The 15613-nt window shown below is 35.7% G+C and overlaps 2 protein-coding genes and 2 pseudogenes across 2 annotated transcripts; 2 read left to right on the top strand and 2 right to left on the bottom strand.

The window, feature by feature from the left end:
* Positions 1-293: 293 nt before the first annotated feature.
* Positions 294-14972, bottom strand: LOC140986268 (DNA-binding protein RHL1-like). The gene is made up of 8 exons (XM_073454394.1): positions 14535-14972; positions 14128-14238; positions 13441-13527; positions 13119-13330; positions 2174-2297; positions 1902-2075; positions 1165-1236; positions 294-518 (listed from the first exon to the last, which is right to left on the bottom strand). Exons 1-8 carry the CDS (start codon positions 14850-14852, stop codon positions 483-485), a joined length of 1134 nt encoding a protein of 377 aa, XP_073310495.1. The 5' UTR covers positions 14853-14972; the 3' UTR covers positions 294-482.
* On the top strand, positions 2304-5330 carry LOC140986267 (uncharacterized; annotated as a pseudogene).
* Positions 5409-6282, top strand: LOC140986269 (uncharacterized). Its single transcript, XM_073454395.1, has 2 exons — positions 5409-5792; positions 5893-6282. The coding sequence occupies exons 1-2, from the start codon at positions 5409-5411 to the stop codon at positions 6280-6282; spliced, it is 774 nt and encodes a 257-aa protein (XP_073310496.1).
* LOC140986529 (uncharacterized) lies at positions 8347-9538 on the bottom strand (annotated as a pseudogene).
* Positions 14973-15613: the final 641 nt, after the last annotated feature.

Below are 15613 nucleotides of genomic sequence, written 5' to 3'. Positions count from 1 at the left end.
CAGTGACCCTAGATTCTTTGCTCTTGAATGTCTCCCCCGGTGATAATTGTGCCTATCAATATTTCAGCCCTATCAGGCAGAAAGTACCTTGGGCCTCTGTTGTTTTGTGCCCCTATATTTTGATCGAGCATGCCTTCAGGCTATGGTTATGTGCGCAGGGGTGCCTTGTCACTCGGGATTGTTTTCCCTTTGTCTTAGAAAAGGGCTGTAGTCTTTTGCGATACAGCTATTGATAGCTTGGATGATCTATTCTTTGAATCTGCTTTTAGCAAGGACTTATGGGGGAGAGTTCGTGCTTTGCTAAAATATCAGATTAAATTCTTAATAGTTTCTGTCGATACTCGATATGATGCATTACATACAATATGATAGTTCAAAAACATCTCTTCTCTTTTCTTATTTTCTATGGCACTAATACTAGAATCATAATTCATTGAGATATGTGCTATCTTCAATCTTGTTGTTCCAATAATACCAACATCTCAACCAGTCCAATCTTCGTTGCTGGCATCCGTATCCTGCCAAATTGTTGGAACCAAAAGAGCATCATAAAAAAGCATTCAGCAAATGAATGAAAACGGATATCATGTGAAATCATGCTACTATAAACACGTATGCATGATTTTGAAAAGAGTTGGCTAGTGGATTGGTAGAACGGGTTTATTATTTGAAAACATAATGGCAAGAAACATGTTCTGGCAACTTCTCAAAGCATTTGGTGATTCCTACTCGGCATGATATGAAAGACTACAATTGGTGTTATGCCGAGAAGCAGATGTCCCCTGATATTTATTGATTTCTCTTTAAACATGCAACACCAAATACAAAATCTGGGATGGTCAATTAGAGTAACTTGATTTAACTCGCCATCATCACTAATAATGTTTCCGCTCACATGGAAACTTTATTAAAAAAGTAAATGAAAAACCATTTATTAAAAACAAAAAACAAAAACAAAATCATTTATTAAACAAAATCAGCCGAAGATACCTACCACGTAAGAACAATAGAAAGCAAATGAAATCAAATTGTGAAATAAACACAACATAGATGATTGTGTGGTATTACCATGAGGTAGAAACTAGAGCACACATACATAGCAAGTAATAAGAGTTAGCAAGGATTAATTTATAGAGTTTGCAAGAACATCACATGAGTTCATACCTGAGAGGAATCAATAGGATCTGACGATTCTGAAGTAAACTTCCTGTCACCTGGTCCATTACTTTCCCTACCCTGTGTTGACAAGTTGATAACTTCACTTTATATTAAAAATCATATCCAAGTTAAAAGATGCAAACAAGAGGTTGAACGAGTGAGAGAGATGGCAATGATGCATAGTAAACTATCTTCAGAGAAAACAAAGCAATTCTGGTCATGGGCAGCTAGAGCAAACTTATTCCAGATGCAATCATGAATGCAGTATTTAACTGAAACCAATTTACAGATTCGATGAATTGAGTGATCGACTGCAAAAATTATAAAAGAGGTCCAAATTGAGCACCAACAAGTTGTATTAGCCAAAAAATGTTACCAAAGGCAAAAGGCTTCAGCACAAGTGACTGACTGCAAGTCTTGATAGCCAATGGATGTCAGTTTTCAGGGTCAGAAGAGGTTAATTACCGTACCATCGGCAGATATATAATGCAGTTTCACACTGCAGAACAAGCTCATACTCTCATTCATCAAAAAAATCCCACTGTGCTTAATTAATGTACTATTTGAGTATTAGAGGAAGTTCGCATTTGTAGCAGACATCGGCAATCATATGGATACAAAAGCTAGCAAAAGGGGAAAACTTTCGCCAGGGTTCAAGCAGTTTTCATATTATGTCTAATCTGGCTATTCACAGTTCTCAATTGCTAGCTTAGCTTACACAAACTGTAGCTCCATTGCATTACCTTCTCCTCCACCTTCTTGAACAATGTAGATAGAGTCGTTTGAACAAGAGAAGAGCGACAAGTTTTAGACAAATCCTGAGATTTTGCAGTTCGCTTCTTCTGATACAAATCTGTATCATGTTTCACAGCATCATTACTGTCGACATCAAACACTACTGGACTGGAACTTTCAGTCTGTGCATGCATGTATTTAAGGAACTCAGACTTCAGAAGGTGAAAAAAGATTGTATGATGGCTGATAAAAGAAACCCCCAGAGATTCATATCACTTACAAACAGAGAAGTTTTAGACTTATTATTTCTTTTCGCTTCGATATCCTTTTCTTCATCTTCATCTTCATCAGAGGTTTCATTTCCATTTGCAATAACATCATCTCCAGATGACCCCTCTGCAAAACTGGGCGCAAATAATCTTAGATATCTGTTGTATTTCCTAAGGTGCTGTGGACAAAGATTTCTTTGAAAAGAGGTGTTTTCATGAGACCTTAAGGGTTGTGACACAAACAAAGAGGATACGAATAAAGGAAATGAAGACTACTTCATAATCAATAGACAAATTTGAATACAATGATTTGCTAAACATATAATGGCATAAATTAAAGAAGGCACTGCTCTACTCCCTGCATCAACAAATTTTAAGTGGTGACCAGGCATGAACATGATTATAAAACCAACAAAACCTGTGAGAGCCCAATTTTCCCCAAGCCCATTTCCCCTCCAACCATTCCCGATTCATTCCAGTGCGTAGCACCATTCCCATCTGCTCTCTCGCTCAATTTCTTCTTCTGCCCCTTGCTGCCAGAAAGCAGGTCGTCGGAGCTCGTACCAGCTAGCCCAAGTGGCCTCTCAATCGATTGAAGCCAGAAAAGTGAGAAACAAGCTTGATCTCCTGCTGCTGCTCGAATTCTTGTCTGGATTTTCTAGCTTCCTTCTCGTTTTTCTTGTAGCTTGAAAAGCTTGTTTCCAACCACTAATCATAACCTGGGAATCAATTGAAGGTATACCCAAATTCTAGGGTTTCGAATTTTGATTATAAGTTCAATTTTTTGGTTAAATTGTTGATGATTGTTATGTTGTTGATTGTAGGTGATTCATTGAATCGATTGCAGGCATCGATTGAATTTTTTGGAATTTATTTAGCATTGTTGAAAATTTCAGCTTATGCATATTTGGATATTTCGATTTTTCAGGATTTTAATCAATTGAGTTTGGTTGTTCTCATGCTTTAGAATTGTTAAAGTTGAAGATTGGAAACTTTAGTTCGATAATAGATAGTAGCAGTGTTCTAAATTGTGGCCTAGGTGGCCGCCTAAGAGCTAGGCAGAGGCCAGCCGCACCGATAAGGTGCTAGGTGGCCAGCCTGGGCGCGAGGCGGGCCTGGGCGCGCCTAGGCGGAAGCCAGCCGCCTAGGTTTTAAAAAAAAATTTTGGGCTTTTAAATTTAAAGATCCGCTAACAAGCCCAATTAAAAAAATAAAATTTGGGCTCACTAGGTCTGCTGCATTTCTTTTCTTCTCGTTATTTTCCAGAGACTCCTTCTCGTTCCAAGACTACTCCTCGTTCCAGAGACTCGAGTTATTCTTTCTTCTCACTTTCTTTATAGCATTAGAGACTCAACGTTCCAGGACTCCTCGTTACAGAGACTCAACGTATCTTCGGACAGGACTCCTCGTTCCAGGGAAACCTTGAGGTAACTCTATGTATAATGCATTTAAGCTCAACTTTCTTAACTTTTTCCACGAGTTTTGAGTTTTTTATTGGCAACATAATGATTCTTTTTCTTTAAAAAATATGTTGTATAGACACTGCATCAAGATATATCTGTGGCAGTGCATTGTCAAAATAATATGTTGATCCAAATGTATGGAGTGACTTTGCGATTTTTGGTACTATCATTTGTTTGTGTGGTGTTATCACATCAAATTTTCAGGTCTATTGCTGAAAAGGTTTAAGTGTTTCGTATTCAGCAAGATTTGGAGGGTAGCAATGGCAAACAATCCATCGTCGAATGAATCCGTCACTCAGCCTGAATCTGGGATTTTTAAAAGAAAGTCAAATGACATCGGATGTGAGTTTGCCATGTTGGTTGATCCTAAGAACCTCGACAAAGTTAAATGTAAGTTGTGTGGGAAAATGATGTCCGATGGAGTGTATAAAATCAAAGAGCACATAAGAAATATACCTGGAAATGTATCTGGTTGTCGAAACGCATCTCAAGAAGATCGTAATAAGTGTAAACAGGCTATTTTAGAAGGGAAGAACAAAAAGAAAAATAAAATACAGGAAGAAGAAAGTTGTAGAGCAGAGGTTAATATTTCTCTAGACGAAAAAGAAGATGCTGAAACTGAAGGGATAGATGAAATTAAAAAACCTCATCTAATTGGCCCCATGGATAGATATGCATCGATGATTGCTCCAGAAAATGTAAGTTCAGGTGGGAGTAAAATGCTTCGCCAAAAAAATATAAATGAGGCTCTTTTCAAAGAGAGAACTCATCGAGTTCAACAATTTGTTGGGAGATGGGCTTATGAAAATGTAATCCCATTCAGTGCTCTTGATAATGATAGCTTCAAGGAACTAATAGACGTAGTGGGTCAATTTGGACCAGGGTTCAAGCCCCCAACTCAATATCAACTTAGAGAGCCACTTTTGAAAGCTGAAGTTGAAAGAACAAAGCAACTGTTGAAGAAGCACGAAGAAGAATGGGCAAAGAATGGGTGCTCTATTATGACACATGCATGGAGTGATAGAAAAAGAAGAAACATATTAAATTTGTGTGTAAATTGCAAGGAAGGTACAGTATTTTAGAGTCTAAAGAGTCTTCAGACGAGGCCACATACAACTTGACTTATTTTTGAGTATGTTGACAAGTGTGTTGAGCTAGTAGGAGCTCAGAATGTTGTTCGAATTGCAACAGACAATGCCACCAACAATATGGCTGCAGCTAAATTGATGAAAGAAAAGCGGCCTGGGATTTTTTGTACTTCATGTGCAACTCATACTGTTAATCTCATATGCTTGAAAGTATTGGCAAGCTTCCAAGATTTAAAAAGATTATCGACGAAGCCAAGTCTTTTACAATTTTAACTTATGCTCACCATAAGACTTTGTCATTGATGAGAAGTTTTACGAAGAAAAGAGACATAGTCCGGCCAGGAGTTACCAGGTTTGCATCAAACTTCCTCACATTGCAAAGTTTGATTGAGAAAAAATATAGTTTAAGGGCCATGTTTACAAGTGATATGTGGGAGAACCGTAAATGGTCAAAGACAAACAAAGGGAAATTGGCTTACTCTACTGTAATGAGAATGAGTTTTTGGATTGGTGCGACACTTTTTTTGAAAATCTTAGCTCATTTGGTAAGAGTTCTCCGATTGGTTGACGGAGATAGAAAGCCATCCATGGGGTTTCTATATGGAGAGCTTCTTTGAACTAAAGAAAATATCAATGTGGCCCTGAACAATGTCGAATCAAATTATCAACCTATCATAGTGATTATTGAGTCAAAAATGAAGGATAGACTTGATACATCATTGCATACCACAGCCTTTTTTTTGAATCCCTACTTCTACTACAAAGATAGTTTTATTGCTATTTACGGAGAGGTCGCGGCAGGGATTTTTGAATGCATTGAAGTTTTGCATGCCGATGAGTTTGAACTGCAAGATACAATTATTAATAAGGAATTTGCAAAATATAGAGATAAGACTGGGCTATTGGGGAAAGCATTGGCTGCAAAAGCATGTGAAAAAAATGACGATACATTTGATCCATGTACATGGTGGAGTACCTACGGTGCTCACACACCCAACTTGCTAAGAGTGGCATTGAGGATTCTTTCATTAACTACAAGTTCATCTACGTGTGAAAGAAATTGGAGTGCATTTAAAGAAGTAAGTTTAAACTTTAATTAAAATAAATTATTAATTATTAATTTTTAAAGTATATGTTCATATTCCTAACTATACTAATAATTTTCTCGGTTTTTTTTAGATTCATACAAAGAAAAGAAATAGATTGGATGTCAATAAGTTGAACAATCTAGTATTTGTCCAATTTAATGCTAGATTGTTTAACAAGCAAAAAAGAGAGAACGAAAAGAACGTCGACGTCCTTCTTGAAAAAGATGTTTCAAATGCACAAGGTTGGATTGTGGATAGTGGGGAAGAAAATGAAGTTAAAGCAGGTTTGGGGCTCACTTGGCAATTAGTTGATGAAGAAACTGGGGCAGATGAAAATCTACAACCCCGAAGAAACCTACAGTTAGAGAACTTCACAAGGATGATTTTGAATCTGAAAAAGAAGATGATGGTCACAATAATGATAAAGATTTTGTGTCCAATGAAGAACAAGTTGTTGAAAATTTCGGAGAAGAAGAAATAGAGTAAATTTGTGATGACATATTAGACTATTTCATTGTGAATTTTGGAAGAAATTTGAATTCCTTCTTATTTTATTGAGATGACACATTAGACTATGTTGAGAATATTTTGAATGTATTTTAAATTTGATGCTATTGTATTGAAGGTCTAGTATGTGATTTATTGTGTTTTGATACCGTAGAATCCGATTAGCGGCGCCTAGTTCCCGCCTAGGCGCTAGGCGCTGGGCTGGCGCCCGACTAGCTCCTAGCGAATTTTAGAACTTGGATAGTAGTTTCGATAATTTGAGAATTTTTGAATTATATTGTCAAAAGTTGATAATTTTAGGAATTTGTAGATATTAGTCGTTTAAATTCTAGTTTATGAGACGTTGAAACTAAAAATATTTATTTTGGGAATTTTAGTTTATATGTTGCGAGTTTTAGAATTTATAAAGCCTAAATGGTAATTTTAAAATTTTAGGCTAATTGTTGTATATTGGAAAATAAATAGAAGCTGATTTGAAATGAATTGATTGTCACATGTTTGGATAACCAAGAAGTATTTAAAACTTCATAAATTATAGTGGTAATTAAAGTTGAAGGTTAAGGTACGGATTGATCATTTCCTTACAGCGTCTATAGAGACGTGTACTTTAATTGATGTGAACTGGCTGATTTTATGTGAATTATGTGATTATGTACTCCTTGTGTTATTGGAATGCATTTTAGGATTATTCCTAATTTCATAAAATAAAATATGATTTTTAAATATATTCAGGCACTAGTGGGGCGCCAGCCCAGCGCAGCTTAGGCGGGGGACTAGGAGCCGCTAATCGGATTCTACGGTATCAAAACGTAATAAATCACATACTAAAACATCAACACAATAACATCAAATTTAAAATACGTTCAAAATATTATCTACATAATCTAATGTGTCATCTCAATAAAATAATAAAGAATTCAGATTTCTTCCAAACTTCATATTTAAATGTAGGAAGCTTTAATTTAATGATTACACTGCTAATTGAATATCACAAATTTACTCCACTTCTTCTTCTCCGAAATTTTCAACAACTTGTTCTTCATCGGACACAAAATCAATATCATCATTGTGATCAACATCTTCTTCTTCGGATTCAAAATCATCATTGTGAAGTTCTCTAACTCTAGAGCTTCTTCGGGGTTGTAGATTTTCATCTGCCCCAATTGATTCATCAACTAATTGTCAAGTGAGTCCCGAACCTGATTCAACTTCATTTTCTTCCCCACCATCCACAATCCAACCTTGTGCAATTGAAGCATCTTTTTCAAGAAGGACGTCGACGTTCCTTTCTTTCTCTCTTTTTTGCTTGTTAAACAATCTAGCATTAAATTGGATAAATACTAAATTGTTCAACCTATTGACATTCAACCTATTTCTTTTCTTTGTATGAATCTAATAAAAACCGAGAAAGTAATTAGTATACTTAGGAATATGAACATACACTTAAAAAATTATTAATAATTTATTTTAATTAAAATTTAAACTTACTCCAAAAAATGCACTCCAATTTATTTCACACCCAGATGAACTTGTAGTTAATAAAAGAATCCTCAATGTCATTCTTAACAACTTGGGTGTGTGAGCACCGTAGGTACTCCACGATATACATGGATCAAATGTAATGTCATTTTTTTCACATGCTTTTGCAGCCAATGCTTTCCCAAATAACCCAGTCTTATCTCTATATTTTGCAAATTTCTTGTTAATAATTTTATCTTGCAGTTCAAACTCATCGGCATTCAAAACTTCCATGCATTCAAAAATCTCTGCCGCAACCTCTCCCTAATGAGCAACAGAACTATCTTTGTAGTAGAAGTAGGGATTCAACAAAAAGGTTGTGGTATGCAATGATGTATCAAGTTTATCATTCATTTTTTACGCAATAATCACTATGATAGGTTGATAATTTGATTCGACATTTTTCAGGGCCACCTTGATTTCTTTAGCTCGAAGAAACTCCCCATATAGAAACCCCATGGATGGCTTTCTATCACCGTCAACCAATCGGAGAATTCTTACCAAATGAACAAATATTTTCAAACAAAGTGTCATACCATTTCAAAAACTCATGTTCATCACAGTAGAGTAAGCCAATTTCTCTTTGTTTGTCTTTGACCATTAACAGTTCTCCCACATATCACTTGTAAACATGGCCCTTAAACTAGATTATTTCTCAATCAAACTTTGCAATGTGAGGAAGTTTGATGCAAACCTGATAACACTTGGCCGGAATATGTCTCTTTTCTTCGTAAAACTTCTCATCGATGACAAAGTCTTACGGTGAGCATAAATGAAAATTGTAAAAGACTTGGCTTGGTCGATAATCTTTTAAATCTTGGAAACTTGCCAATACTTTCAAGCATGAGATTAACAGTATGAGTTGCACATGAAGTACAAAAAATCCCAGGCCGCTTTTCTTTCATCAATTTAGCCGCAGCCATATTGTTGGGGGCATTGTCTGTTACAATCTGAACAACATTCTGAGCTCCTACTAGCTCAACACACTTGTCAACATACTCAAAAATAAGTCCAGTTGTATGTGCATCGTCTGAAGACTCTTTAGACTCTAAAAATACAATACCCACCTTGCAATGAACACACAAATTTAATATGCTTCTTCTTTTTCTATCACTCCATGCATCTGTCATAATCAAGCACCCATTCTTCTTCGTGCTTCTTCAACAGTTGCTTTGTTCTTTCAACTTCAGCTTTCAAAAGTGGCTCTGTAAGTTGATATTGAGTTGAAGGCTTGAACCCTAGCCCAAATTGACCTATTGCCTCCATTAGTTGCTTGAAGCTATCATTATCAAGAGCATTGAATGGGATTCAATTTTCATAAGCCCATCTCCCAACATATTATTGAACTTGTTGAGTTCTCTCTTTGAAAAGAGCCTCATTTATATTTTTTTGGCGAAGCACTTTACTCCTACTTGAACTTACATTTTCTGGAGCAATCATCGATTCATATCTATCCATGGGGCCAAGTAGATGAGGTTTTTTAATTACATCTATCCCTTCAATTTCAGCATCTTTTCTTCGTCTAGAGAAATATTCACCTCTGCTCTACAACTTTCTTCTTCCAGTATTTTGTTCTTCTTTTTGTTCCTCCCTTCTAAAATAGTCTGTTTGCACTTATTACGATCTTCTTGAGATGCATTTCGACAACCAAATACATTTCCAGGTATATTTCCTATGTGCTCCTTGATTCTATACACTCCATCGGACATCATTTTCCCACAAAACTTACATTTAACTTTGTCGAAGTTCTTCGGATCAATCGATGTCATATGACTTTCTCCTAAGAATCCCAGATTCAGGCTGAGTGACGGATGCAGTCGACGATAGATTGCTTGCCATTGTTACCCTACAAACCTTGCTGAATACGAAACACTTGAACCTTTTCAACAATAGACTTGCACCAAGAATAGGATATGCAACAGCAAGAAACCCCTTTAGGCAGCTAACTTTTGTCACCTCATTTTCGCTGAGTTTAAGCTCTTAGTCAAAAAGTGTAAAGTATTGTTCACTTGATGCAGTGTCTACTGTCTAATGTCTATACAAATGATAGTACCAGAAAGCTCAAACAAATGATAGTACCAGAAAGCTCAAACACACGGCCACATATATATCTTGATGCAGTGTCTACTGTCAATACAACATAATTTTTAAAGAAAAAGAATCACCACGTTCCAATAAAAAAACTCAAAACTAGTGTAAGAAAGTTAATAAAAAACTCAAAACTCAAAAGACCAAATTTTTGTCACTACAATAAAAAAAAAAACTTTGGCCAATAATCAGGGCAGGGGTGTAAACGAACCGAACACGTTCACGAACTTTTCGAGCCGGTTCGAATAATATTTGGTTCGAATTCGAAATTATCGAATTCGAGCCGAACTCGAACATGTTCGAATATTTTTCGAATCGAATTCGAGCTAAAATTATATTGTTCGATTGTTCGCGAACTATATATACATATATATATATATATAGTGATTCGAATTATTCGATTTAGTATTTGAAAAGTTCGAATCGAATTCGAACTCGAGCCTCAGTTCGAATCGAAAATAATAAAAGTTCGAGTTTCGAATCGAGCTTCGAATATGTTTATTCGGATTCCAGCTCGAGCTCGAATACTGAAAAAATCTTAAAATTCGATTCGATTCGTTTACAGCCCTAAATCAGGGAGAAATGAACCTATTTGAAATGAACCTATTTGAAAACTTTGGGACAAACATGTTGATTGAAGTCTCTTACAACTTTGAGAATGAACCTATTTGAAATGTCTGATCCTAGAACCGACATTGCACTCACACACACAATCAAATTCCATGAAAAATTATAGTGTGTTAACTTAAGGGGATGTACAAACACTGACAATTTGTGTTGATGGATGGGAGATATGTTGGCTATTCGCTGAGGAATAGCGATGAACCATGAATTTACCATTGAGCTAGATTTTTGTATTGTTTATGTTCTGTAACCTATTTTGCTCAAGGGCGAGCACAGTTTTAGTATGGGAAGGATGATGTGTATCGTTTTTAAGTGTTTTATTGTGTCATTTTGAATCTCATTCATGCATTGTTTGTTTATGTTGCGTTGTTTTTATTAAATATTTTGCATAATAATTGTTCATCATGTGTTTGGGTTTAATTGTAGGCAATTTGATCAAGAAATGTGAGTGTAAGAGTTGAAATTCGAGGAGTGGGTGCTAGGGCTGTCTAACTTACCCGCCCCAACGAATAAGGAGAAAAAAAGTGAATCAGCAAGTGTGGCGTGCTGGGGCGGGCAAAAATAAGGTTATGTGATGGTTCGGGATAGGCTTGAGTCAAGAATCGTAGGAAAAAGTCAAAAAATGGAAGTTCGGGGTCCAGGGATAAAATAGTCATTTTACGTCCCGGGTAGTTCGAATGTCCTGGCAGTGTCCCGAGGGGTCATAATACATGTTAAATGATTTTTAAAATCATTATGGTGAATTTATGATATTTTTACGATAAATGCTACAGTTGAGCGATTTTCCGGAAAATACTTATTTTACGATTTTTGGATGATAGGATATGTCATAAATAAAAAGAAAGGAGAAAAATGTTTTGAAGAATGTGAATTAACTGTGACTCTGAGGATTTGTGGGGGATCCGTCTTAAGAAGGGGTGGTGAACTTACTTTATTTTAGGCCACGGCCCAATGACGAGAGTTGCTGATGCCCCGCCGCCTAGTACTATGGTTTATAGATTGATCAATCAAACAGAGGATAAAGGAAAAAGGATAGTCACTTTCAAGGATCAAACTTTATTAAAATGATTTATGATGAGGAAATGTTTAACGATATTATGTGCTTAAATGATTTACGAAAAAGTTCATATGTTTACGAGTTTTTATGCCAGCTTATTTTATTAAAAGTATTCTTTTAAGGATGCAAGTGCCTGTATATGTATTACTCGTTACGTATGGTTTAAATGTGTTGAGTCGTTAGACTCACTAGGTTTGAATGGTCACAGGTGAGGATAATGTTGAGGGCGGCTCGGACGCTTGAGTGGATCGGACACGGCAGCACACTCCCGAAGACTTTACTTTTCCACAATATTATGACAATCAAAGTTTTGATTAAAATTTTGAGAATTATTTTAAAGAGAGATTTATGTTTTGTTTTTAAAAGTTTAGACGCTGGATTTTGTATGATTGACGTATGCTTTTATGATTGACGACTTATGGATTCTTATCGCAAATTTCGTTTTTTTTAAAATATGCATTTATGTTTTGGTATAGTTCGGTCTTTATGAAGGTATTGAAAAAAAAATTTTCTATTGTTATTCACTTAAAGTAAGAGGTAAGGATCGTTTTAGAGACTATTTGAGAGAGAGATTTTTTATTGAGATATATGTTTTTTTATTTTAGGAAATTTTTTATCCTATTTTATTAATTTATATTTTTTATTCTTTACATGTTTATTAGCAAATAATATTTTTTTAAAAAAAAACTAAGGGCTGAACCAGACCCGGACCGTAACCGGCCACGTGCGGCGCGGTACCCTACCTGGACCGAGACCAAACCTAGCCCGTGGCCAGATCTACAGACATACTCACAAAAGGATTGGCCGGAGCAGATTTTGAAAGACCAGTTGGCAAGCTTGGAACGGATAGCATCCATTCCCTAACTTGAGGGGGTGTGGGAAATCACTTTCAAAATAAAAAAGATTATATGTATAATTGTAATTATTTAGTCAATATTTATGACATATTTTGTGGGATTTAGATTAAAGAAATATTATCTAAGATAAGATATTAGATCTTCCTAATTTAGCTCCTAGTTATTGTGTGTATATGTATGTATCTTTGTAAACATCATTATTCAGTACATAAGAGATATGTTTTTCTTTCTATACGTTTAAGTTTCAACAGATATAATGTTTCTCCAGGGAAAAAAAAAAGGAAAAAGCGTATTATTTCAGTGTTGAGCAGTACAAACAATTTCTCTTTCATTTTTTTAGGGAGAAGGGAAGGGGATTGTAGGAAAATGGGTAATCAAATTTGGCAAAACAAGTTCATAAGCACAATACTAAATTTGGTTAACGGGGATCCAGGATTAAACATTAACGTGTGAATTATAATAAAAAATCACAGGCATGATTCAGACTTAAAGGGTCCGATTGTAAACTAAAACTGAATGGCACAGTCCTAAATTGTCTATAAGAGCAATGTGTCCAAAACGAACATGTAAATTATAAGTGAAGCGCCTGACGCATGATTAAAACTAAAAGGATGCCATTTTAAAAAGAAGAGAAATACTTCATGTAGATAAAAGAAAAGGGAATACTTGAACGTTTTCCCGGCAGTTCTAGCAGAATGTCGACTAGGGGTCACTTCCGCCAATTTTTTTACATCAGTTGGACTTTCTATTGAATCATCTTCCACGTCAACTTTTGGAGACTCAGGTTCCAAGAATTGCATGGCAGATTTTCCAGATACTGTTTTGCCATCACATGTGGCACCAATGCCACCCTTGAAACTATACTCGGCGGGTTTTTCCTTGGGCCCAAGACACAGGAATTTATGTCAGAGATATCCCACAGATATTACTTAATAGTCAACTGGAAAATGTTTTCCTATTAAATGCAAGTGAGAAATTCCAGGCTAACCAAATTCAGCTCATTCGGAAACCGAAGTTGTAATTCTTCTGGGTTCTCATCTTTTGTTCCAATCCACCATGCATCTGAAAAGACTATCTAAAATGCAAGAGGTCAACAGACATGACCTTATACATCAAACAAAAACAAATAACAGAACTCAAAGAAGAAAAACGTGTTCAGAAATAAAAAGAATGTATCTTATCAACTCAGATTATGAACTGATGCATATCGTTCATCATTAACAGAGAAGGCTAAACAATGTATAGGTAGAACCTAAAGTAAAAAATCAGCTATAAAATCCGTACCTATTGTTTTAATAACGTGGTGAACATAGCTTCTGAAAACTTCTTTCCTTGTCCTTTTTAAAACAATTCAGAAAAGGTCCTCCCTATTACCTTTTCTCATACTTCTAAAATAGATTGGAATGACTAATTTGTATTATTTTTTTCGAAATTGTGTTTTCAAAATGTTTTAATGTTCTTTATTTTCTTTTGGCCGCTCTAAAGTGGAGCTTCTCTGAAGAAAAAAAAAACAATTGATAACACATAAGCTCCAAAAAAGTGTGTTATATACAACAAAAGAATCTGGTATACTTGATATGAACATTGCTCTCATAGCATCAAATATAAAGTTTCTGAATCAAAGAGAGGTAAGCAACAATTGAGAAGAAAACTAAACGGACAAAAAAATTCTAACCATATTGTCGAAATAGTCATCACAAGTTACATTCTTGCCACCTTTGGAAAACTGCAGCGTCAAATACCTATTCTTAGGATAAACGATAGTCCCGAACAACTTCATTTGACCCTACAGGTTTTAGGGAATTGAACAGAATGAGCTAAATAAAGTTAAATTTGATCTAACAAATTCATTATCAGCCTTTCAAAATGCATACATGATGAAAATATGAGTTAGATAGCATTTGAAAGAGCTACTTCACTAGTCTTCCATACAGAATATAAGGTACAAAACTTGAAGCGCCATGAACAACAGACACACCCCACTTCCTGTCAATAATCCTTGTTCTAGCTAGCTAAAAAGACAAACCAAAAAAGACAGAACGGGGAAAAACATGAAAAATCGAGACAACAATTAGAATATACCTGGGGGAAATCGAGGTAGAGGACTGGGTTTTTGGTGCCTAGATCCTTGAGCTCGCCTATTTTTCCACCAGAAATGGGGCCGAGGAGACCAGGAAACGAGAAGAGGTACCTGTTCTTCCGCTGTGACTTCCTCAATATATCCTTGCCATGGTGTTTCATCACCGTTTTGGACGGCCCAAGAGCTGTCGACGGACCAAATTTAGCCGGATTTTGCGACAAAATGTGTCGAGAAAAGGCCAATTTTTTCCGCCTGGTTCTCTCCTCCGTAATTGGGTCTACTGCGGCGGCGATTCCTTCCTTCTTGCCACCTCGAGCCATTATCGTTTCAATTTTTCCGTTCGTGTGTTCGCTTCGAGGCGGGAACTCGGTCACTGTAAACTCTCCGTCGTCATAGAAAGAAAATGTTTTTGGCTAATTTTCGTTTTGTTTTTCTAGATAAAATTTTTGAAAACAAACAATACTATCCCATTCTTTTTTTTTTCTTAAAAAAAATCATTTTTCCCGATTTCCAACACCACTCCGTCGTTGTTTTAAACTCAAACTTAAATTTATCCTAATTTCAAACATACAAATTTATTATTACAGTGTAATTAAATGTTTAAAGAAGATAATTTTCTCAAATTACATGAATCCAAACCCAGGTTCGAGATTAATTCTTTACAGGAACTATTCCAAAAATTTAGAATACTGGCAACAAGAAGATCTAATCAAGGTTAGATATCAAGAAGGAACTTGTCAAAGTCCTAAGGTAAATTTATAATTCAAAATAACAGGTTCCTAGAAATAGTACCGAATTCCTCTAAACTCTCAGAAGATCTTAAGGAAATTCAAAAGACGGTACAAAATTATGACAATATGCTATATTATGTATCACAAAATGTGGAAAAAATCCTTGAAAACCAAGAAGAAATTCTTGGAATATTAAAGGATATTCTAATAAAACTTCAAAATCTAGAACAACGACCAAATTCTAGTAAAAGATCTTCAGAAGACAGGTTACCACCATCATTTGACACGGAACCCTTATTACATCAAAAAGGAAAGGCCAAAGTGATATCAAAACCTTTAATTGAAGAAGA

The sequence above is a fragment of the Primulina huaijiensis genome, chromosome 10 (genome assembly GCF_012295235.1).
Source record: "Primulina huaijiensis isolate GDHJ02 chromosome 10, ASM1229523v2, whole genome shotgun sequence".
NCBI classification, from domain to species: domain Eukaryota; kingdom Viridiplantae; phylum Streptophyta; class Magnoliopsida; order Lamiales; family Gesneriaceae; genus Primulina; species Primulina huaijiensis.
The sequence above is the reverse complement of the archived record's forward strand: the minus strand, read 5'-3'. Positions and strand labels throughout refer to the sequence as shown.